Source organism: Scardinius erythrophthalmus, assembly GCF_964197995.2.
Source record: "Scardinius erythrophthalmus genome assembly, chromosome: 2".
Taxonomy (NCBI): domain Eukaryota; kingdom Metazoa; phylum Chordata; class Actinopteri; order Cypriniformes; family Leuciscidae; genus Scardinius; species Scardinius erythrophthalmus.
In genome coordinates, this window is record NC_138222.1 from 45,654,176 (window position 1) to 45,674,393 (window position 20,218).

At 36.6% G+C, this 20,218-nt stretch overlaps 1 protein-coding gene across 1 annotated transcript in view; it reads right to left on the reverse strand.

Annotated features, from left to right (window-relative positions):
- Window positions 1-17,340: 17,340 nt before the first annotated feature.
- rras2 (RAS related 2) overlaps window positions 17,341-20,218 on the reverse strand; it is a 44,762-nt gene continuing 41,884 nt past the window's right edge. Inside the window, exons 5-6 of the mRNA XM_081357609.1 lie at window positions 19,899-20,017; window positions 17,341-18,284 (exon numbers count right to left, since the gene is read on the reverse strand). Coding sequence (XP_081213735.1) covers window positions 18,197-18,284; window positions 19,899-20,017 — 207 coding nt within the window. The 3' untranslated portion in view covers window positions 17,341-18,196. The remainder of the gene's footprint in view (window positions 18,285-19,898; window positions 20,018-20,218) is intronic.

Genomic DNA, 20,218 nt, shown 5'->3' on the forward strand with positions numbered 1-20,218 from the left:
GCGTAATGGCCTCTGATTTTCTTTTTTTGGACTTTGTGTTCTTTTTGCACTGTCTATTCTGTCGTCATGGACACCAATGTGATTTGTTATTCAGTTCAGTTGTGTGTCTCTAATTATCCTCATTTACCTGTGTATTTAAGTTCCGTTGTTTCAGTTCAGTGTGGTCGGATCTTGTAAATTTTATGGTTGTGTTTGCTGTGGATACTAATAAAGACTGTCTTGGATCTTTCTGTCATCGTGTGTTAGTAATAGTATGTGGCACTGATCTCTTGTCAGGTGTTTTCCAAACTCATCAGAAATTACAGAAGAAACCTCTGAGCTGTTATCTTGGCAAATGGAGGTTGCAAAAAGTATTGAATTAAAGGGTGCCAATAATTGTGGCCAATGTGTATTAGAGAAAAACATTTTTTCAGAATGAGATTTCCCCCCCGTTTTCAATTCTTTTACTTCAATGAAAGGTTAGATTTTTTTGCATTTTTTGAATAAAAGGTCAGAAGCATTAGCAATTCAGATTTATTTTCACAGGCATCTTTGTTCACATTTACCAAGGGTGCTAATAATTCTGACCACGACTGTATTATTGTTACTATTATTATTATATAATTAAAATGGCTTTTGGATCAGCCTATGGAAGCACGTTTATGATGCTATAAAATGTGTCCCCCGTAGAATTTGGAGAGCTACTGAGAAAACATTTTCACTCAAAACCCTTTCGAATTGTATTGCTTATTCATCAGACCAGATCAAACATATTTAAAATGCCATTGCTTTCCCTCAATATTTCATATAGAACAAAACCCCCTAATTGGTCCATCTGCACGAGCAGAAAGACTCCATATGCTTCATAATCAAACATAGGCCTAACCAAGTACTGTGTCTTCAGAAAAAAACATATTGCTCATGTATCCGTCTTCACATGCTGTACATGTTTTGATATATAGGCCTATGTGGGGCTATATTGCACCATTTTTCAACAAATACAGCAACAAGAAATTTATTTGACAAGAAATAACTTGCACATTATGCTCAACAACCAAATCATCTATGCAAGAATATTGACACAGATCCTCAAAAAACCAACTTCACCCTCTGCACATAATTTTCAAACATTTAATATTTACCACTATAACATCTCTGCCAGTCCCCCGCCATGTTTAACAGCTGCTAAAATTGTGTGTTGAAGGCATCCTTTGTCTTTCTAATATTCTGCTACAACTGTCCGAACGTACAAAATGACGTGTGACAGATGACTCAGACTACATTACATTTTTCCATTGCCCAGGGGTCCAGGGTTTGTTCTCCTCACACCAGGTCATGAATCTCTATAATGCAAGCACTTTCTGAATAACAGATTCTAGTTTTGTGAAGCTCACAGTTTTCTTGTTGACCAGATTATTGGCATTCATCAGCATATCTAATATATATATGTGTGTGTGTGTGTGTGTGTGTGTGTGAGTGTGTGTACTCTGTTAAACCAAATTTATATTAAATGTAAATAAGATTTAAGAATTTCACTGCCGATGAGGATTCTAACATCATGCAGTACAATACAAGACACAAAATCAATGATCAAAATGATTGAAAATCAAAATCACCCTTAAACTTCTATATACAGTATATGTATGTATGACATGCAATATGTCTTCGCTACTAGAATTACTGTAAATCTAAGAAAACTAAGCTTCAAAACATGAAGGATTCACTCACCAGCATTTCTGTGAGAATCAACTAAGAATCTCATAGAACGGCATATCATTTTAGTATTTAAATGTTGTTCAAAAGAAAAAGGAGAAACTTTTAATTGTGTGATTAATGGCCTTGAGCATTGTGACTCAATAAAAATGAACTTTGCAAATTAAATACAAGTTCACAGAGACATTAAAGATGTGGCAGCTTTCTCTAACATAGAAACAGTTTTAGTTATCTTATTGAGTTAAATATAGTCTTATATGCTTGTATTAGGGTGAAACAAACATAACCTCACAGTACACACACTAAACTTTTGTTAATTTTTGTTACCTTAATTACCCATTAAGTTACTTCCTTTCAGCAGACACTTTTTTATAATTATTCTATTGCAAGAACAGTCGATGAGAAGCACAGTTGGGTGAGGTGACTAACTTTTGAGCAAACTGCTGAGTCTTACAGAGTGAAACAGAGTGCTCATTATATGTCTTAATTGAACCAGCTACACATGTTCTAGCACCCGAGATAACCACTAAAGTAGACTTCTTTACAATTTCTTTACAAGTCTTAATATGTCTGCTTTATATTGGTTTTCTTGAAAATGGTTGAAAAGTTTCTTGGTTGAAATAAAAGTTTATGTAATTTAACTTTTCATGAAAGGCTGTGGAAAAATAACAAGATGCCGCTTCCACTACCTCCGGGGCTTGGGACAGCCCTGGATGCATTTAAATGAGTTGTGAAATGGCTACTGGCAACCTAGAAGTGACAGATTAAAGAGACTGAGCTCTTAAATAATAATGTCAATAACCTCCTTCCTTGTATAGGAAGATTGATGAATGAGAAGGGATCTTTAAAAGTAAACACCCACAAGGCTTATGTGAGCAATTTTACTACACTAAATATATGGCTCTCACTCTCCTTTAACAAGACTAAAAGATGCAATAATGCTTCCAATGTCTTCCATTTGCTCATTTGTTTACCTGGCTTTTTTTCCTGCAGCAAAATGACTCAGCATTTAAGCTAACTTAAATTGCTAGAAAAATCTCTACCTTTTTTCAGCCAATAAAAGCTTTTGAAATGTAGCTCTTGTTTTACTCAAGGTTTACCTGAAGGAATGTCTAATGGAGTCTAGAGGAAAATAAATCCTCAAATTAAATGGTGTGCTAGAAAAAAATACAAGAAAGCACTTTCACCTTGTTCTGAATAACATTGGCATGTTACATTTCAATTACTCAACACAATCTTTTAGCAACACTGCATTAATATCTACAGTGCTAGTGAATGGCAAAAATAAACTAAAACAATGAATTTTTTTTTTAGCAGTGACCAACTGATCCCAAGTAGGGCTCACAGCATCCTGCAGTGGACATCCAACCCCGCTCACATCCAAGAGTGATGTCGAAGCCCGATTTGTTGTATGTAGGTTTCAGACTGAAAGGGTTTTTAGGCGTAAGGGTAGGTTTTGAGTAGGATTCAGGCATAAGGGTAGGTTTTAGGTGGGGTTTCAATATGTAGATTCCAAATTAAACAGGGGTTTTTTTAGGCGTAAGGGTAGGTTTTGAGTGGGTTTCAGTCCAGTCTGTTATAAAAAGAGAAGTAAAAGAAGTAAATGAAAAAGAAATGGTGTAGACAATCAGGACTGTGATTTACATGACCAATAAAATCTTACGATTCGGCTGCAGGGAGGAGTTTCCAAAAAAAAAAAAAAATCACGCTAATGTGCATGTGATGTATTTGGACATGGGTGTGGCTTCTGACGTCACAATTGGATGTGGGCCGGGTTGGATGTCCACCGTAGCCTGCAGCGGGACGCTTCTCGCTGATCCACAGCTGTATACCACAAACATTTATTCATTCGTTTTATTTCAAATCCAAAAGTTGTTACTAAAGTTTTGTCTGCATTGCGATTCTCTTTGTACACAGTAGCCTACAGTTATACAATCTTTCATAGACCTATTCACGTTTAAACACACTAAATTTAAAAAACATATTATTCAATGCCTTATTTCTAAAAGTATATGGGGTTGACCCGAGGTTGACCGAAGTTGGCCACTTTCGTTCCAACAGAGGATGAAATGTGTCGTTATCTTTGAGAGTTAAGTGACGTAACATCCCTTTCAAGTAGATGCGTGAAAGCGACGTGAGACTGAATGCATTGAAAAGACCTCACGCTACACATATGCTGAGAGAGAGATGAGACAATAGAGCTGCAAGATTCATCTTTAAAAGACTGATCTCGATTCAAACACCCACTCGATCTTCTTCCATTTCGTCTGTCTATTAAACCTTTGACAAATCATATTGCAATATTCAAATCTGTGTTGGCGCTGCCGCTGACCCAGAGAGAGTTGTCATGAAACAGCAGTCTTTTCAACCTCATAGTATCATTATTTATGTGATACAATAGTTCAAATCATCATAGAAGTACTGGGATAAAAGTTTAAAGTTCAAATATAAACACTTGATGTCTACGATAGCGATCAAAATAGAGTAAATCAGCTTTTGATTTGGCGCTTGAAATAACGCATTTATCGATTACTTTGTTTAACCTCAAGGTGGTGACAAGTGACTGTTAAAAATTTATTTGTTATTGAACCATTTATTCAAGAGAATGTAGTACTGTATGATGATTCTGAAATAAGTCAGAAAGATGTGATGAATTGTTTTTGTAAATATGATTAATCTTATACATCATGTACAGTCTGTACAAGTGAATGATTTAACTTTTCCCCATGGTCTAGTGTTAAAAATTAAATCAATAAAAATTGGAATATCGAATCGTAATACATATCGTATCGGCACCCAAGTATCGTGAGTCGTGACAGTATCGAATCGGGAGATAGGTGTATCATCCCAGCCCTACTAAACAACCAAGAGAAATATATGTCAACCTCAAATGTAACATTGATCTGTACATCCGCATCGGGGGAATAACATTATAATCTCGTTCACAGTAGAGAAAGATGCATGTAGGCTACACAGGAAAAGTAACCGTGAAGGCAATGAATTTAACATAAAGCAGCCGTCATAATAATCACAAATACACTTAGGCCTACATTGCTGTAAATGAGCTTTTATGAACGCGCATTTGCACCATGTGCTGGTGAGATCGACTGACAGCAGATGGAAATTATGCTCGGTAATCTACTGCTTTTCCTGCAGTTCCTGGATTGTCAATGTTGAATTTACTGTCAAATTTGAACCACTGAATTTGTGGAAGCGAATTTGCAAAGCGAAATAAAATGGACCGGAAATTGCCTGTTGAATATTATAGGTTGTATTTTTAAACAGTTTGAATATTTTGGAAGTGAAATATGAAAGGTGAATATGGATTATTGAATTTTTAATAATGAAAATGTGTTTGAAATGTTTTGAATTGAAATATTCACAGCTTAAATATTCAACCATGCTGAATTTCAGCCCATAAAAATGCAAGCCCTAAAAATACAATGCATTAAAATGCAAGCATGGTTAATGCAATGCCTATTTTTTTTTCAAGTAGTGCAATTCAACAGGCTTTTTGTTTCAAAAACATTTGACATTATTTTACTTCCATATTCGACCTAATGCCTTTTTATTTTAAAAAGCTGTTTACTCCCACACAACTGACTACCTTCCAGCAGAGAACATTAATCAGGGCCCTCAGATTTAATGGGCAGAAAGGTTCTGAGGTGAACTGAAAGAATAAAAAAATAAATAAACAATTAACACTACTCAACATGCCTTCAGCCTGGTTTGGCTTAATTATCATCTATCATAATAATACTTTACAGTTAATGTGTGAATGAGTAACTGGCTATAATTAAAACAAAACAGAGTATTTATAATAAAGTTGCATTTCAGACACAATCAGACAATTAGAACTGATTTTGAAGCAGACAGAAGTAGACTAGGTGCTGGAGTAACGTTACTCATATTTGATGTGTTACAGGGACGTTAGGGTGAGATCTTCTATCTCTCTCTCTGCTGCTTTAAACAATTCTCTTTTAAAATATTCCAGCCTGCGAATGCATTTCCCTTGCGAACTCCACATCTCTGACTATTGAGACAGTAATTAGAGCAGTGCAGTAGTCTCTGTTCTGTGCCCCTTTTCAGCCCATTAGGGAGAAAGGGCTTATGCTCACAGCTTACAGTGAGGAAATTAAAAAAACAGCGTATGTTTTCCACAAGAAACACTTATAACACTTTTAAGTTAAATAACATTTATTAACAGTTATTTGATTGTGTAGATACTATTTATATATATAATCTCTTGCTAATAATAATGTAAAAACCTTAAATGTCACATTTGAAAAATGTTATAATAAAATAATTAATTAAAAAAAAATTGCTAACCTTTTTTTTAATGGTAGTGTATATCAATTTTATTGATTTGAACATATAGTGAAAAAAGCTACAGATGTTAAATGATTGAACCTTGTGCAAAATAACATTTTCTTTCTAGTTTTTATATAATCTTTCAAAAACACAATGATAAAATGTACACTAAATCATAAAGGCATAAAGCTGCCAGTCTATTAATAAAAACAAGCAATGGTTGAAATTTCAATAATTTGAATGGTGACCTAATAAAAAAAATAAAATAAAAAATAGACATGACTGTTGTTATCATCATAAGACCATTAGCCAAGAAACAGAACTAGAGCATATATTGTTAAGTTGCAGTAAATGGGAGGTTTAGATTCAGTCACTGGTCAATGTTACCACAGAAACCGGTCTCCAATGTTTCATATATAGGCTGAGTATATGTCAGGGGTCATATCTCCAAGGGCCAGACCTGACGGACAACACTTATTACTGTTTAAAACAAAACAACAGATTTGCACTCACACATACACACAGACACGGCAATGTGCTCTCCTCGCAGTATAGATCAGAGTTGCACTGTGAGCAGAATCAACAAAAAGCCTTATAAAGCCTTATAAATCTGCTCGCCTGTGCCAGACTAAGGTCTCTAAGCTCCAAAAAGTCGATAGGAAGTGAGAACACTTTATTTACCTAGCCTTTAGGTTGACCGGCATGGACATCCTGTAATTAACCCTTCTCTATCTCACGACCAATTCATACGAATTTGTACGAGTGAGTAAAATGTGACTGATTCAATTTGTCTAAACCCCAGTGACGGTTACGTTTAGGGGCGGGGTCAGAGGTAGGTCATTCGTATGAATTCATACGAATTGGGGAACTCATAAAATATGTACGATTTAGCAAAAATCATACAAATTCGTACGAGTGAAATCATATGAATTCGTACGGATTAGCCACCTTGTAAAATTTGTCGAATGACGAAGATCAAAAACTTAGCCTAGTAATTAAAAAAAAGGTATTTGTTCTGGGATTCCGACACAATGTTGTTAGCAGACGTGTCAAACAGCATTTATTTTTAATTTTTTTGATTGCAAAGATTTCCTCAGAAGGTACCAATAACAAATCAGAATCAATAAGACTGTAGTGCCATCAGTGCAACTCATTTTTGAAGTGGGCCTTGGGCTACTAAACCTCTCACTAAACCAACCAGGGGGTCAGAAAAAGGATAGTACTTCTGGGGGTTCAAGCACAAGCCAACAACTGCCACTCAGATGAATGAAAATGCTAACGATAGCTCTCTCTCTTTCTCTCCAGGTAACACAGACCTTTTCTGAGGTGAAAAAATTGAGAAAATCTTCCCCCAAGCAATCTCAACAATCCTACTGGCTCTGAGCAGAGATGCGAAATTAATCCCACAAATCAAGCATCTGCCTTATAGAGAGAGCGTGGCTTTACATAAGTCATGCAATGGTTCCACTTATCTGTCAGAATAACACAGTAGATGTTCTGTGTAATTCACTGAGCGGTTCAACCCCTATTGGAATTCAGTCAGTGTGCTGCTGTGAATGATATGAAATGTGTGTGCCTCCCACCGATTCTGCACCATCACAGTCCTCATATTTTTTACTATAGTAAAGTGTGAAAAAAGAATCAGACAACTGCACCTTCGCTAAGCGCTGCCTTAACAACTGTTGCCATCTGACATTTTCTCAGTTCATGGAGGAACTGCATGTTTGTATAGTTTTAAACTAAAAATGATGCTACAATGGTATTAGGTCACTTATAATAGTGACATAAGGCACCCTGAGAGGATATAAGCAGTATTTTATTTTCCTTACTCCACATTGTTATAGTTAATTAAAACAAAAACTATTCAGAATATTTTTGTTAACTGAAATAAAATAAAATATAAATATTAGATTCAAAACTGAAATGTTAGCAATTAGACTCTCAGCTGATCCACATCTACCTATAGGAATACAACACCTATCACAGCATAAGGTCCATTCAGTATTATCAGCAGTTTTATCGTGTTGCTCAGGAACTAATTACCCTCCTCCATCCCCAGCTCCTCTTGTCCACAGAGGCTGCATTTGAAATGGAATACTCTTTGAGCAGGTACTTCTTTTGAATAAATATTTATTTTGCGACCATTAAAAAAAAAGTATGTGTTATAAAATATAAATTTATGTAGTGTATGTAATCCGGACATATTGGTCATGTCGTCATTGTCATGTGACTTACAGTTTCAATGTGGTTCACAACCGTTGCCTCATGGGATAGTAAAGTGTTTCGTTTTTTCGCCTGATATATAGACCTTAAGCGCCAGAGAAACAAGCGCACAGCCATCTTTGGAATTTTGTCTTTGCAGTAGCTCTGTGTATTTCTATGGCATTGCTGTTGAAGAGTAATTAGATGGTGATGTGGACTGAATTATTGTAGAGTTAACGAAAGGTTTTAAAACGAGTGGTTCATTCATAAATCCGTAAGATCGTACCTTCGTGCTGTGGAAATACAAACTGGAAGACAACACAACAAGTGCACACTGAAAAGGGAGTTAGCAACAGTAACAAAGCAGGCTGAGCTTAGCAAAGGGTCAATCACACGCATTGATTGCATACTCCCTATGACTACTGTGGACAGGGAAAAAAGCATGAATAAATGATCGCCAGGTCTGCCTAACAGCCATTGTGAGACATCTTATCAGCTTCCTAATGAGATCACTTGACATTTATTTGGATAATTGGAGCAGACTCCCATCTCTTTAACAGAAATATAAAAGTGCTTAACTACATCTATTGAAGTTTGCCTGTGTGCTGAAAACAATCTGCACCAAACACCTGGGTGTTACAGCTGTGTTAATGGGGACACAGGGTTGTTGATTAGACTGCCTGAGAGCAGTTCCTGGCGAGGACGGCTGACAACTGTAATGCCTGCATGATCTGTGCACTGTAATCAGCGCCATACTTCCATTAAATCCCAAACCAGCTCAAGGCATCATTCTGGAGCTGATCTAATGGAAGGTAGAGGCTAAATTAAAAAGGGTGAGAGGAATGTTTTACTGCACAGTTGAAAGGATTACTGTCAGCTGAACAAAACATTGTGCTGATTTGTCGCTGCGCATCATACAGAACTATGATCTGGGATGTACTCCAGCCTGATGTTCTGGCAGGTATTGTCTCTTTTATCCATTCATCAGAGACGGTGCTCAGTGATGGATAGTATTCCCTTTGTTTGGAGGAGAAGCACCAGCTGTTCTCTGAAGCGCTGTCTTTGCCATAGGAACACTTCCTCCATTTAGCCTACCTCTGTGCCCTATCACCCACATGCATCCGCAGACTCTGAACTATGCCAAGAGGGTCTTGGAGGAGAGAGATGGAGGGTGAGATACTGCGTCCGAAATCGTGTACTTTCAGAGTATGTGTACCCCTCGATACTGATGAAGAGTGCGTTTTTGGTATGCGGGTGTGTATACATAAATACAATCCCAGACTTACTACATCTGCCATAGTGACACTGTCCTTTAACCAAAGACGTACTCATAATAACAACTTAATTATAACAATTTATGTCTGCAAAGAAATACAAGACCAATTGCAATTCAGTTGGCAAATATTACAATGTCGCCATTGTTGATTAAATTGGTAAAAAACAAATTAAAAATCAGATATGACTTTTTGGCATCTATATGGTAATGATCAAAATTATGAATGGCTTATTGTAATGGCCAGAATTTTATTATCCTATAGTTTTTATTTATTTATTATTCACTATTTTGCATAGAGGATCTTTCTGTGGTTCCTCTGGGGAGCAGTGAGAGAGCAGTCATAGCATACCAATCACATCCTGGGTTTTCAAATGTGTCACCTACTGCAGACATGATGATCTCCAGTATCTTCCTCTGGTTCATAAGGAGAGAGGCACTGAGGCAGATTTCATGACGCCTGTAGAGAATTGGGATGCTGACAGTGGAGCTGAGAGGATGCTGAAGCTAGACTAATAAATACACGAGTGATGCGCTGGAAAAAGCACGTGTTGAAATAGAACCGAGGCATTTGGCTCACCAAAGCAATGTTGATACGTGGTAACCGTTTTTAAAACAAAAACGACCGTTAGGTTTCAGTCATGTGGTGATTGACTGAAGACATGTGGTCAATTCTCCATTCAGCTGTCAAATCAGAAAAATTCTACTCGCTGTTACAAGCGCCTTTGTGAACAGGAAAACCAAAATACAGCATCAGGTTAGCAAACAATAACTCTTTTCCACTAAAAGAAGCCATTTGTTGTTTTTCCTCAGACAAATCACGAACTTTGTACACAACTTATGTCGTTAAAATCAGCGTCTTCTCTCACCATTCAGAACGACAGGGTTGGTTTGGCTGCTCGCGTTTCTCGTCGCGTTTATTTTGATCATACGAATTATTTAACACGCAGATTAAACACAGATTTTTACAGTCTGTTTACATGCTGAAGGCGTGCTTACCTGTCATAACTCCATCGACTGTATGACATGCTCTTATTGTTGCTCAGTCCGTCCATGGCCATCTGCGGTCAACAACTGCTCGATTACACAGCGACGCCGAGCCGTATAATATTGTTGGTGTCTTGTGTTAAATCCTCGTCTTCGCTACAGTGAACGTCTTTAGATGCTTCTAGTGGGGATCTGTTTGGTTGAGGGGTTTAAAATAGGTGGACTGAACCACTGGCTGTAGGAGGGGAAATGTCAGTTGTTAAAATGAGCGCACACGTTTAGATTTTCTTTCTTGAACGAAATATCGCAGTTATCCGGGTTTTTTTTGTTTTGTTTTGTTTTTTTTTGGCAGAGTAGGCTATTAGGAGCCTCGCGTCTTTTCAATAAAAATAAATAAAAAAAATAAATAAATTAGAAGCAACCAATTGACTTTTCTCTCTATTGTAGGGTAGAAGGTAAAGTATTGCTTCTAGGCGGACAAACTGGGTGAATATTTCCCCCTTAAGAAAAAAAAAGAGCCGGTGTTAAGCTGTAACATGTGGCAGGTGCATTATGATGATGCATAAGACAATAGGCCTATAATATTTGGGAAAATACATTTAATAGTTCAAGCAGAAAATTTAACATAAAATGAAGCACAGCTTCTGGCACAAAGGCCTCAGAAATCCCAGCTGTCATCTGATATTTTTTATAAAATGTATATAATACTACAAAATTTATCATTTTAATAATTTAGGTCTATTTTGAAAAGGTAAGCTATATGTAAAATAGTTATGGTAACACTTTCAAATAAGGTCTCATTTGTTAACATTAGTTAAAGGGATAGTTCTACCAAAATGAAAAATTTGTCATAATTTACCTACCCTTGTGTTGTTCCAAACCTGTATGAGGTTATTTCTTCTGTTGAACACAAAATATATTTTAAAGAATGTTGGTAACCAGACAGTGGATGGTACCCATTGACTTCCATGGTATTTTTTTCCTACTATGCATTAAATAACATAAACTAACAATGAGCAATGTGATTTTACAGCATTAATTAATCTTTGTTAATGTTAGTTAACAAAAATGTTAATGTTTTTAAACACACAAAGAATATTGAATCCAGTCCAAACTTCACTTAAAGAGATTTACCCCAAAATGAAAATTCTGTCATTAATTACTCACCCTCATGTCGTTCCAAACCCGTAAGACTTCAGTTCATCTTCAGAACACAAATGAAGATCTTTTTGATGAAATCTGATAGCTTTAAAAAAAGTTCAAAGAGATTGCAAAACTATCCATATGAATTGAGCAGTTTAGTCCAAAATGTTCTGAAGAGACAAGAACCCTTTATATGATGAACAGATTGAATTTAGAATTTTTATTTACAAAAGCCCTTACCATTCTGTCAGTGTAAGTTAATGCATGATTTTCAAACTTTAATCTTACATTTACTTAAAAATAAAGACCAAAAATTGGTAGCAACTGAAATTATCCTTAAAAAGTTTGAATAAAAATTAAGTCATCTGTGATAGAAATATTTTATGTAATGGGTATTTTCAACATTAAAGGAGAACTCCGGTCAATTTTAACATTGAGCAATTTTTTTTGTAAATTTGGAGTGCTGTCAGTACAGAGAACAACGACAAAAATCGGAAAGATATGAATAAAAATGATGTTAATTCAGCCAGCGCACATACCTGTATTTTCTTCCTGTTTCCGGTCGAAGTCCACAGTAGTTGATTGTCGAGTTCACGCGCATAGGTTATCACGCGCGTGAACTCGACAATCGATTACTGTGGACTTCGACCGAAAACAGGAAGAAAATACAGGTATGTGCGCTGGCTGAATTAACATCATTTTTATTCATATCTTTCACATCTACTGCAGCCAGATTCACCCGTGATCACTCTGAAGGAATCACTCACATTAGCTGTGCACTTGTAATGACACATCAAGGATGTTAAGAGGCTAAAAGCAGGTTTAAAACTTGCCCCATTGAGGTCAACAGGGTGCAAATTTTAAAAAGAGGATAACACGGTGTAGGCAACACCGATTTTTGTAGTTGTTCTCTGTATTGACAGCACTCCAAATGTACAAAAAAATGAGCTCAATGTTAAAATTGACCAGAGTTCTCCTTTAAATGTACAGAGAAATGCAAACTTAGATGCTCAGGTCAAAGGCCATATATACTTAACCAAAAAGTGCTTAACACAGTAGAACTAACAGTCATATGATTAGCTAAGATCATTACAAACCAATCACCAGAACAAATCACAGTGAAGAAGACTTGAGTGACATTGATTTTTAATCAACTGTATGATTTAAATGTACATGTATCTTTCTATTCAGAGAGACTCACTTGGTTGTTGTGGCCAGTGATGTCCCGGCCCTGAATAAAACTTCATTTCTACAAAGAGCAACTTGGGAGTTGTGTCAGATATACTGTATGCTGCGCAGCTGAGAAATAGATTCTATAGATGGTGTGAAAGGATAGTCACAGAATAAAAAAAACTGGAAGATTTATAGGAAAGGGTAAGTTAGACCTGATGGTTCATAGGTCACAATTTTCCAGTTACTCTTTATACTCAGCCAGATATCACAGATTTGATGTCTAAATAAGGTCGCTATCACCAGGGTGAAACTCAAATCTATGGTTTGCCATACATGCACTACAAGGTAAGCCGAGCTTCAAACATATATTTGCAAGTCCAGTGACAATAAGCTGTCAATCCACCCGTTCATGACTCAGTTGTGCTCAAAGAACACAAAGCTGTCTCCCAAACAACAGTTCTAATAGGGTCTAGACAGTCTAAGGCACATTCTGAGCCCGTAAGAACATCAACACTTTTGTCGAATACTTAATCAGGGTGACAGGAAAGTGTTTTAAGCTGCCATTCCATTCCAGACCAGACAAATTGCTTATACCTGATTGGCACACCGATGCTCATTTTCATATTCCCTATAATAAGCCTTCATTGCCAAGAGGTGTTTGTGATTATTAAAGCCCACTTGTCCATGTCAATGTGTGTTGTCACCCATGGTGATGCTAACAAGTATACACAGCACTCACCCACGCACTGCAAATGCCACAACAAAAATACAACGCAGAGAATACATTTATGCAAATCCCTTTTTGAAGACTTTCACGTTTGTCATATGAGGTTAAACATTTTTTATGCATTAAGAGCATTTAAAGTCTTCCTGCACTGAAAAAAAGTGTCATGATGTGAATCAATCAAGAACACAAACATAATTTGTTCAAATAACTTCAAATCTTAGAATTAAATAGTTGAATAGACCCAATAAACAGTCTCAGAATGATTGTATATGGTTCACTGACAGGATTAATTTATTCAATCAATTTGATAGGATTTTGTCTCATCACTGAATTATAAGATATTATACTGCATGGGTGTTGAATGATTGAATCTGATTGGTTGACAAACATTCTAAGGTTTGTAATTATTTTCAGGGAAATGCACGGCTAAAAGTATAGTTCCAGGCAGATCTTGACCGCATTACAGTTCCATATCACTTCGCCAAATGATTGCAGTTATTTCAAAGGTCCATACAGCATACAACAGCAAAAGAACCAAAACCCACAATGACACTGACCAAGCAAATAAATATAGTAAACGATAGAATAAAAACGGCAAATTATTTCCATGTTTTTTTGACACAAAATTACGTTTTATTATGTACGGAAAGCATACTCTTCTTTCTCCCGCTCTCTTACCACCTTGGTGTGCATTATTTTCTAATACTTAAACGGCCCGTCTTCATTATTCCTTACACAAATATTCCTTGGTAAAAGCTTCAGTGGTAACCAGTGTCAATGAATGATTAAACATTAAACATCAAGTCTCCCCCATTTCACATGAAATCATTTTTAATTTTAACATTTTTACTGTCCCCATCAAAACATGCTGGGAACAGAAGTTTCAGAAATGTCAAAAGCAAAAAATATTTTTGCGTACTTGATTTCTTCGCATTCATCCTACATAATTGAATCCAGTAGATTGCACATTTTAGACAATTACATTAATCAAAAGCAAAGAAATCAAGAATTTTGTTGTGTAGATCACAAATATGATTGAGTAAATCAGACAGTCTGTGTTTTCCATTTTGTCAGGGTGTTAATGCTCAGAATGTGTTTGTTCTCCAAGCCTCTAAAAATGTAATTCTTTATGTCACTTGTTAAAAGGAGCATGAGAAAATTAATTCGACTGAAACAGACCAAACCAATGGACGACATCATAGTTCAGAACTGCATGGCGTAATACACTCTTAGAAGAAAAGGTTCTATACAGAACCTTAAAGGACAGGCGCTTCGTATATAAACCATTTTACAGGTTCTCATCATGGATCAGTTTATGGATGTAGTTTTAATTCAGTTATTATTTTGATTACATTTTATGAATTAAACAGCTTGTAAACAGACTTTATTAAAAAGAAATAAATCCTTATACAGAACCTTTTGGGGATAAAGGGTTACTATAAAACTGAGTCAAGAACCTTTGGAATCTATATAGAACCCAAAATGAGCCTTTTTTCCCTTAAGTGTGTAGGGTGGCATCATCATAAGCTTCACTGGTATCAAAACCATCCTGGGCTGCGTTTCCTAAAATCATTGCAGCCTAAGTAGATCATAGAACATAGAACTATTGGCACCAATCGCCTCTACGATCTATGCTTTTGGGAACCTCAGCCCTTGCCATTCAAGGCCTGTCTAAGTGAACGTTAATAGTGACTGTACGTTCTCATTTACAATTGATAGTAAACATCTCATAAAAATGTAACCCATATGGCTGTCACTGCATTGATTCAATTCCATTACTTTAGTTGTATAACTGTCATGACATGAGCAGAACAATAAATCCTCTTAATTCATAAAGATGATAAGATACCCTCGTCCATCACAATGTTACCTAACACTTAGATCTCACAGAAGAATAGACAGCAGATTCAATAACAATCGAAACAAGCTTGTGACATAAGTTGTCATTCAGCTCATTATCGGAAAACACTGCCCAAGAAAAGCACAGAAGTTTTGTAAATCACAGGGGACATGCTTAAGGACAGCAAAATAACAATCTACTTGTCACATGGTGGCGCTTGTTATTCAATGTCGATTTAAAGAACGAAAGCTATAATTTTGTGCCACACGTACCTTCGTTCCTCGGTAAGGAAAAGCAAAAATAATATCTCACAGATAAATCATATATTTTATTATAGCACCAGAGGCTATACAGGGGGAGGGAAAGATGTGACAAATAAAACACAGTATGGATTAGATGTACACAGACTCTGGGAAGAGGAAGAGTCATGCACTTCGGTTCCTACTAGCTTTCGTCTTGATCTGTTTTGATGATAACTGGTATCTGGTAATGGACAAGGTTTTGGGAAGGATATGAACCCGAGTCATCACAAAAGGGTTGACCCAGTGATCACTGGTGAAGCGTTTTAGGCTATGAGGTGGACGACTATTTGCGCGAGTTATCGGCTTCACTCCACCGAAAGCAGGAAAGGACCACAGTTCAACATACATTGGCCTTTTTTCAGTTAAAAACAAAAACGAGATATAATTAAATACTCCTCTTTACATATACACATTTGTGCCGCGAGAGCGTTTTCACTTACAAACATATAAAAATACTCATTAACTAGTCTGATAAGAAAATAATGTATAAAAGTATATAGTAAAAACATTTAATCATGTCCATTCAGAAGATCACTTCCATCTTTTTTTCTTATATTACATGATGATAAAACACAAAAACTAAAACAGTTTGTATCCCTCATACAGAAATGCACTCTGGAAAAAAAGGAAAACGTGACATGATGCAATAGTGATATGAACCTTTGGAGTATGAAGGCAGGAAAAAAAAATGTATCACCTGTCAGATGAGAAATACCAGATTTAAGTGTGAATGTCACAGAGACATTAAACCATATTAAATAAAAAACAGTCTTGAGGGAATGTGGATGTCTGATGTATGATATTTTTTTAAAAAAAATTCAGGATTTTCTCTGATCATATACATGAAAAGATGCTTAAAAGGTGCCTGTGATGTCAGCAGTTCAACTGTCCCCTTGAAACAGAGTCTTCACACTGTTTCAGTCACTTAAATACGTTTCCAAACTGAAAAAAATAAAATAAAAACAGTGTAAAAGTGAATTGAAATGCAAGGCCAGAGAAAGACACTATTTCAGAGACTACTTCTCAGTGTCATCGATCTTGGTGGGGTACCTAGTAGAGAACAGACAACCTATTGTGCTCTGAGCGAGCAGACATCGTCAGCACATTGTGAAAACACTGTAAATGGAGCAACCTGAGTCTGAAGATAGTCTGTAGAAATCAGAGCTGAGAGTCAAGGCGGCTTCAACAATCTGGCTACAATATACATAGTTCAACCAAAGATGAAAATTCCCATGTCGTTCCAAATCTGTTTCTGGCCTAAAACAACATTGTGTAATCACTCAGCTAAGGACAAAAAAGAAGAGAAATAGTGTCATACCCCATTCAACATGACATTTAAACGTATTATTTTTTCATTATAAAAATGTAATTAATAAAGAAATATATTACTATTGTATTTAACATTAATAATATTTTATAATAATAATAATAATAATAATAATTGTATTTTAAAGAACAACAGTAAAATTACACTTCTAATATTTATGGCTGTCTTAATTTCCTTGCTTTCTAACATTAAACCATAGGCCTACCCTATTAGGAAGAAAACCGTAAAGTTTCACGCAATTCAAGTGGGTTATACTTTTCAGGTCAGAAAATATGGAAATTCTCTATTCACTGTATGGACAAACAAAATTGGTTTGTAACAGCTTTGGAACACATGGGGGTGAGTAAATGAATTTTCATTTTTAGGTGAACTATCCCTTTAAAGAGTCAAATCCATACATGCCAAGAAGTCTTACAATGCAAACAAAAAAGACGGGAAAAAAGGCATCTTGATCAAACAAGAAGTTGGGAATCTGACTTCACTGCTGACAAAATTGGCATGTTAAAGGCTATGTACATATCTGCGAGTACATTAATGTGTTAATTCATGTCAAAACAAGCTGTTCAACCTCACACACGGTACTCTGCAACAGATTTTTGTCGTTATAAAGGTGGCCTCAACTCACACAAATCTTCAATTTTGTACAATCGCTGCTTAGCATATGGAAGTAAAAACAGATATGGCACGACACACACACACACACACACACACACACACACACACACACACACACACACACACACACAAAGCTTCAGAACATCATCTCACTCTAGATCGGTGACTAAATGTCCTCTGCAATCCCAATGGTGTTTCGTTTAGTCTTTCCATCTCAGCAAAAGTACAAATGTCACAAGGCAAGAGAAAAAAAATCCTTCAAAATACAAAAAAAGGAATTGCGTGTGTTTTATAGCAAATTTGTAAGAAGCGATGTTTAGTGTTGGGGGCACAATTACCATATTCTAGGTCACACTGATGTCAGTACTCTAGTTGAAGGTAGAATGGTGAGTTCGATCAAGATTTTGTCAGTTTGGTTCTTCTAGTAGTGAAGTCCTAGAGGCACAAATGCCCCTGATAAGGCTATGAGAGACACTGCTGTTTTGAAGACATGCACATGTAGAAAGGCAGCGAGTTCATCCGCACAGGACGTGATGTCAGAAGGCAGGGCGTGGGGCAGGGACCGGTGACAGCAGCTGGGTGAGTGGCGGCAGTGAGAGGCCAATTAGACAATCACACAATGGCAGCCGCTCTTATCCTTCTCTTTGCGCGTGGGCTCCGGCGAGGGTGGGCACTCTTGCTCCTGGAACTTCCTGTGAGAGGATGTAACAATCATGTCTTACTCAGTGTACAAATCTTTAAAGGGGTCATATAATGGTACATGCACTTTTACAAGTTGATTGTACTGAAATGTGTGTTGGCAGTGCCTGTACACAACCATCATATAATGATAAAAATCCATCCAGTGTTTTTATTTTTAAATCTTCTTATATGTTTTCCCCTCTCTCAAATCAAGCCGTTCGATTTTGTGACGTCACACGGTCGGACGCCCCTCCCACGATTGTTGATTGACAGCAGCGTTTCAACACAGACCCGCCCTGTCAATCATCATAGTCCGCACGGTCATTGTTGAAACGCTGGAGCACTGTCTGTGAGCAGAATGGCGTCTAAGCCATTGTGGTGTTCTGTTCTTGGGTGCAATAAGGAACACAGCAGTCATACTGATGTTCCTAAATCCGAACCGCTGAAGTCGCAGTGGCTGAGTTTGTTTTCGAAGGGAATATTCCCCACGATCAACAGCAATGCTTTCATGTTTGCGTGAATCATTTCACACACCAGACTGCTTTACAAACGAGGGTCAGTAAAGCTGGTTTTGCTAAGAAGCTGCCCCTGAAAAAAGGATCGGCAACTATTCGTGTTCCTGCTGCACCTCCAAAAGAACTGAAGTGAGTTTAACGTTTTATTAACCTTTATATTATATTAATCTTTGAAAATCGTTTGCTGCACGCTTCACAATGAATGCGGCTAAGGTTTACACTCAGGGTACATTACGGCATGTTTTCTATGTACGACGTTCTCAATATAATTCATAATCCCACGTTTATAATGAACAACGTGTTATGTTATTGTGTTATTATTAAAAACGGTGTACGCACAGAACAGAGGGGCGGGGTGAGCAAAGCTCATTATCATTTAAAGACACATGCACTTAAACGGCGTGCTGAAAACGGAGCTGTTTTTGACCAGGTAAAATGAGTGTTTTCTTACAATACTAATGAGAATTTTTAAAGTATATTACAAACTTTTAATTTAGACCCTAAAGAATCATATTAGCTTGTACAAAAATGGCATTATATGACCCCTTTAAGCTCAACTCAAGATATGCCTTTAGACGTCATCCGAAACACTTGGCTCCTGACGGAATTTATTTCAATTTATTTAGTTATTGTTAAACTAAAAAACTCATTTTTGGTCATTTAATTAAAGTTTAAATAAAATCAAATGTAAGCAAGTATATAATGCTCAGTATGCGCATGACATTATATCCCTCAATGCAATATGCTTGATTTGGTCTTCCATTTCTACTATGACACATAAATTAAAGAACCAGCAGTGATCTCTTTATTAACTATCTGAACGGACTGTCAAAATGAAAGACATTTTTTACATATAAAATTGGATCAAAAATGAATAAAACAACTGCATATATTTCTGAGATGATAACTAAACAGCGCTTGCTGTATTAAATATAGAACATAATGAGGTGATGTGACAACATTGTAGCATAATACTGTTTGAAACGTACCGATTTACATACTTTTTCCCAAAAACATTATGTAGTATGCTAGTATTCCATTCCGACAACAGTCTGCTGTTTGAGTGCTGCTACCATCTGGTGGTTCCACAGTATTGTATGAGAGACTCACCTTATGACTCGGACCAACTCGTGGAAAGCCTGGTCTACATTCATACGGATCTTAGCTGAGGCCTCCATGTATGTGACTTTGAGTTGTCGGGCAAGCTGCTGGCCCTCCTCCTGAGTAACCTGAAAAATGAACACTCTTCAATTAAAATAAAAACATTTTAAACACAATTTTTGCTTTTGGCTTGATTTTGATTTTGATTAAAACAGTATCTCTTATACTGATTTAAACAGTACCTCTCATAAGATACTGAATAAAACAGTACCTCTTATATAAGTTGCCATTCATAAAATAAAGGCAATTGATGCAGTTAATTAGAACGC